Source organism: Lolium rigidum, chromosome 2, assembly GCF_022539505.1.
Source record: "Lolium rigidum isolate FL_2022 chromosome 2, APGP_CSIRO_Lrig_0.1, whole genome shotgun sequence".
Classification (NCBI taxonomy): Eukaryota; Viridiplantae; Streptophyta; class Magnoliopsida; order Poales; family Poaceae; genus Lolium; species Lolium rigidum.
In genome coordinates this window covers 254317404-254323045 of record NC_061509.1, presented here as the reverse complement: position 1 = coordinate 254323045, position 5642 = coordinate 254317404, and the positions used below count along the sequence as shown (strand labels likewise).

Sequence of the window (5642 nt, the reverse complement as noted above, 5' to 3'; positions counted from 1 at the left end):
AGTTTGTATCTAGTAGAGATCAAGTTGCCGATGGTTTTACCAAAGCACTGCCTGTTAGAGGTCTTCTAGAATTCAGGCGTAATCTAAATCTTCTTCGTAGTTTAGATTAAGAGGGGCTGTTGAAATACCTGTATACGGTGTGTATTGGACACGGTGTAGTACACCGCCCCGATACGTACGCTCCTTGTAACAACCACGGCAGGGGTTCTTTCTGCCTATATAAACACGAAACCCGGACTCTAACGAGCTACCGGTTAAACCCTAGTTTGCTAATAGTACTGACATTTGAGTGGAGAAGATGCAGCAATGTGTGAACCGCGGCCCGTCGGATCCCATATTGAGCAAGAACTGATGCAAGTTTCGCTAAATTGAGATGATTATTGTCACACAAAATAAACTAGGAGTAAAAATGGAATTGGGGCAACTCTTTGACTAGCAATTCAGGTGGATGACACTTAAGGCTGTATGTGTCGATCAATGCAGAGGGCAGAGCTTCCCCTTTTCGAAAAAATATATGAAGAGTTGCAAGCGAGTCTCAACACCAATGAGAGTGGAGGACAAGTTGTCTAGCCACGTTGGAGTTGGAGTGAACAGAAGACGAGTTCCACGAGACATTGTCAAGTGAACACTGAATTGTTTGTTCGAACACACACAGTTACACTAACTCTTGCAGTCGCATATTGATCACATAACCATGAAGACCCGACTTGTGCGCTGAAAGCACAACAATATGAGATACTACCTCTGAAGTCCTAACACGCCAGAAATAAAGCCAAGGATGATTTGCCGACCACACCGGGTGGTTATTATGAGTACCGCCCGCTTGCCTGACCGAAACGGCTGGAGAAGCTGAGGTGGTAACCATGGTGCTGGAAGAAGTCGTCGTCTTTGTGCGCCGCGTTAGTCATGGTGAAGGCAGGAGCAGGGGCGGCGACTCTCTTGCTGTTATCATGCGAGGCTATTGTTTTGGACGCCGACACAGTTCCATCTCCAGCTGCCCCGTTACCTAGCCGTAGGTGGGTTGAGCCTGCTGAATTCACGCCATCCGCGGTGGCCTTCATGGAGGCAGCGCGAGACTGCTCCTGGAGTTGTTTAGCAGTGAGGAAACGCCCGCCAGAACCTCTTGCCCTTTTCATTGCATGAAGATGACGAGACTCGTGAAGATAGGGCTGCAAAATGGAGGTTGCATTCGACTGTTACGGGTAGTACAAAAGTTCATTGCACATAACATGGAGAATGAATGAGCGGCTTGAGTTTCAACTTGCAAGAGGGAAGAATAATTAATTAACAATGGCAAAGTAAACCAAAGGACCACCGACTAGAACCTTTCTGTTTTTGCTGAGCTTATTCTGGGCCTCTAACTTAGCACGCAGCTGTCTTCTGCGGAGAATTCCATGATATTGTTTGGGATTGACAAATACGAGCTCATCTGCCGCTATTTCGAGAGGCAAGGGAACTCTTGCTGTTGCGGACCCTCCTCCAGTAGTTTGGGGTTGGAACTGTTTTATGCACAAATGGTTAGTCAAGATCCATGAAAGTGCAGGGGAAATAAGAAGCTTGATGCATCATGCATGTGTGCCTCAAGATTCAAGTTGTGCCAAGAATTATAAATTACAAGTGACCACAATAATCATCTTTGCTTGTCTCATTGGTGATATACCAACCTAGCAAAGTGGTTAAAAGTATCTTACGTATCATATCAAAAGGTAAGACTGCAGAAGTACTATTGGTGTGAGCCTTAAAGCTGGAATTGAGTACTGAGATCGTACTACAATGCAAAATACAGTGTTGATCTGGCAGATCACTCTACAGGACAAGACAATTATTCAGTTTGATAATGTAATTCACTCACAAGTTGTTACAGAAGCTGATTAAAGTGTTCTAGATTTATAAGCTCTCTCGGCATGGAAATTCAGATATGTTGGCAGTTAACAAAACAGGAGAGTGCAACAGTTAGTTAGAATCGTATACCAGAGCGCGTGACCCATAGGCCGGCCAAGCTCCTGAACCAGAATCACTGAATGGGTATGAAATACAAGCCTGAATAATATGAGGAAATATAATATCAGTCGGCACACCCCAGAATCAAAGAATAGGACGGAATATCCTTTGGTGTTTCTGACATGAAGTTTCAGTTTGCCCTGAGGGAGAGTTTACCATTGGGTGGCCATAGTCACTGTTTTGACTTGAAAATGCAGAGTGCTTATTACCAAAAGTGAAAGTTGAACTCATATGATCGTCAACCGTCTTCCCGTAGGAGTCACCTGTTGAAAGAAGGGAGGATGCATGATTGTAGAGTGCTACCTAACCAATTGGATCATTACTTAATCACACGGTATGAATGCAATCCAAACCAACTGAAATCCCCAAATGACCTCAAAATGCCGTGTTGCCTTCATATCATTTTCAGTTTTCACCTAGTGAGTAGTGACAACACAAGTACACAACTAGAATGCTTGATGAGAGCATACTGGTGCGCTCTGGTTAGTGAAATACCAACACAAAATTAAAGAAACAGAGCAAGTGACAAACGGTGAGCTTGTTAACAGTTTCTGCTATCTCTAGACTCTTGTAAACAAAGGAGGGGCATCAAATATTTGCTGTCCAAACGATGTTTAGTGGCGATGAACTGATGGTGGCATCCCAATTCTCAAAAAACGCATATAGACAACGAGAACTGCTAAAGGCCAAAAGTCAAGAACAGCTCCGAGCTCCTTTGAAGAAGCACCCTTCCGTAAGCCATGCCGTTACGCTAAAAGAGCAATACACGAGAGAGTTGGAGATGAAAACCCAAATCCAGCACATCATGCAAGATGAATTATCCGAGAGAAAAAAAATACTACAATCCTACATAAGAAAAAGATCTAGAGACGATGCGAAGATTGATTACCAGCGCAGCTCAACGACCCAGGCATGGCGGAGGCGGCTGAAACAAGAAGACTACGATATACTAGGGAGGGGGGTGGGGAAACCTTTGGGCGTGTAGGAGGAAGACGAAGTGGGGAGAAGCATGGCTCCCACGCGCCACCTCCCTCGTCCTCGGCGCGTCCGCCCCGGAAAGCTCGCCTCCACCGTCCCTTCCTCCTCTCCCTTTGGCCCCTCCTCGACTGCGTCATTCTCTCGCCAACTTGGCCTCCCTCCTTTTATCCACTTGCTCCAAGGAACACCCGCAGCTCCAATTTTTTAAGGGCGTCTCCTTGTGTCTGCATCTGGTGCGCCATGGCAAATTGCCCAAGTGGGGGACACGGAGAAGAGAACATTGGCAATAGAAAATGTGCAAATGGCTTGGCTCCCCCGGGGTGAAATTCCAAAGTCTGCAATTTGCAATTGTCTATGGTTTTTTTTTCAATATTTGGACGAGAGGGCGACGGTTTTATAGTTCATTCCAGGGAGAAGGGGACCAATGACAGTGTATCGTAGTTCTAGATCATACGTTTTGTTAAATTTAGGTATTGTTATTTGCGAGGACCTGTTGAATGGCGACAAAAAGCTGACATTATCATGACTACAACGTGTGGTTTATTCGGTCCATCGTTACGATGAATGATTATTTTGTCCGAGTGACAGCAACAGGTAAATTGCTAATCGTGCAACTTGATACGAGTGACACCCTAGTGGGTGAACGCTTTGCGCCGTTTAGCCTGCTTTTTCCCCATTAGTGCAGAGCCTGCAATAGAGAAATACCATGTGAGACATTCTCTTACATCGTCTAAAAAATTAACCCCTCGTGATTTTTCATATTTTATGTAGTGTATATTTAAAATCAATGTTACATAACTTTACTTGCACGTCTGTTCAAATCATGCAGTACTACTCGACATCATCATACTTGCTATACCAAAGAAACCACTTAGCCACCCTCAAACCACTTTATATGAAAACCCATTGATTTTATAGTTTATTTCTTCGAGGAAGGAGCTCATGGAATTGTATTGTAATTTTATACCATAGGTTTTGTTGAACTTAGGTATTATTATTCACGAGGACCGGTGAAATGGTGACAAGGGCTCGCATTATCATGACCGCGTGCATGGTTTATCCCCTCGGTTTCATTACAATGATTAATTGTTTTTTATTTGGGAGTAAGAAACTGGTAAATTGATAACGGGTCTTGAACTCAAGACCTCTTGGTTCTGATACCATATAGGATTAATGCAGTAGCCAAGTTTTCCAAAAGACCGATCTGATGAAAGGAAGCTAGGCACTATATTTATATTCAACACAATTAACCACTCTAAAACCATATTTATATCAAAACCAAGAGAGTGGCCTAAACCCTTGTACCCGTAGCAAAAGGCATTGTGGCTGTTGTTGCCAATCATTGTAATTCAAAAGGAGAAAATATCACTAAATGCCACTGTTTGCCAAATATTCAGTTGATAACGTCAACACATCAGACATGGCCTACCAACGTAACTAGGCTAATAAGTAATAACCCATGAGGGTCATACTTTGGTTTGCTAGGGGCCTGTGGTGAGTATCCAATGCAGCTATGAATGGAAAGCGTACGGTGGGTCCCCATGATTTATGCCAAGGGTTGCTATCTATAGTAACCTCAACGAATAAGGTAATGAGCATGTGGCTCCACTGATTTGGCGACTCTTCTTCCGGAAAATATTTATATTTCTTATGTTGTCAGCTGTGCTAGATGTAATGTTGAGTAAAAATAATTTTGCGAGTGTGATGTTTTGAAGCCCCGCATCCAATGCGAGCAGTTCTCTTTGGTCTGTTCGTATCGATTTTCGTACAATTTTTTGTAAACTAACTATGTAATTCTCTCCTTCTAAATTAATAGATTGGGACAAATTTTTCCCATATTTTCTTAATTAAAACACCTAATTAGAGAAGGTGGACCACGTCTAATGGATAGCAACAGGACGAAATGATGTTGAATTAGGGGTGCCCACTCTTTGCACCAGCATCTCTCTACCTAGGAAATGATCGATGTTTGACAAGTCGTATTTCGTGGAAATAAAGCAGGCTACACTTTGATTATTCCTCACCGTTCTGGTGGTGACCATCATTTTCCAAAAACAAAAGTGTTTACTTCAAATGTGATTGGTTGCTCGCAGCATTTTTATACAAGAGGTTGTTTAGGACATCTTTAACGGCCACATGTAAAACGGACCGCATTTTGGTCCATTTATATCCAGATGCGACGGTCTGCGGTCAAGGAAAATGTCGTGGGCTATTAGGTGGCAGCAGCCCTAATGGATAAAACAGCAAAAAATTAGTGGCCAAAATAAAAATAAAACATAGATTGCATATATATAGGGGCCCACGGAGGGCGAGTTTGAGAACAAAAAAAACACATAGAAAAATCTGCCGGGAGCTTTTGGTCCTCCTCGCCGAGGTCATTGAATACCTGCAGCGGTGGCCACATGTTGGCTAACGGAAGAGGAGGCGGCAGCTGCTCAGCTGCTGGAGTTGAAGGTGACGGTGCAGATGCGGCCTCCTGCAGCGAGCACTGGATGGCCTCCTCGAGGCCAATCCACTTGGCGCGCTCCTCCGCCTCGGATGCGGCCATGGCGCGTTGGATGACCTCCTCCTCCGTCAGCTTGGCCTCCATCGGCCTGTAGTCGAGGTTGTCCTCGTCCTTCGGCGGGACTTTTGATGGGGTCTCCCGCAGGACCGGCCTAGTA

The 5642-nt window shown here is 44.3% G+C and overlaps 1 protein-coding gene across 3 annotated transcripts; it reads right to left on the bottom strand.

Annotated features, from left to right (window-relative positions):
* Positions 1-551: 551 nt before the first annotated feature.
* Positions 552-3123, bottom strand: LOC124688579 (nuclear transcription factor Y subunit A-5-like). Of its 3 annotated transcripts, none has more exons than XM_047222239.1 (5): positions 2973-3123; positions 2158-2264; positions 1972-2040; positions 1326-1499; positions 552-1169 (listed from the first exon to the last, which is right to left on the bottom strand). In XM_047222239.1, exons 1-5 carry the CDS (start codon positions 3010-3012, stop codon positions 807-809), a joined length of 753 nt encoding a protein of 250 aa, XP_047078195.1. In that variant the 5' UTR covers positions 3013-3123; the 3' UTR covers positions 552-806. The 3 variants fall into 3 exon arrangements, with proteins under 3 accessions (XP_047078195.1, XP_047078196.1, XP_047078197.1); XM_047222240.1 differs by having other exon boundaries at positions 2891-2979; XM_047222241.1 differs by lacking the exon at positions 2973-3123 and adding an exon at positions 2376-2421.
* Positions 3124-5642: the final 2519 nt, after the last annotated feature.

Excerpts from the sequence above, each read along its gene's own strand:
- LOC124688579 (XM_047222239.1), bottom strand. The coding sequence starts at position 3,012 with ATGCTTCTCCCCACTTCGTCTTCCTCCTACACGCCCAAAG. Across the intron at positions 2,265-2,972 it reads TTCCTCCTACACGCCCAAAG|GTGACTCCTACGGGAAGACG; the intron begins GTTTCCCCACCC and ends TTCTTTCAACAG. Across the intron at positions 2,041-2,157 it reads GTGACTATGGCCACCCAATG|GCTTGTATTTCATACCCATT; the intron begins GTAAACTCTCCC and ends CATATTATTCAG.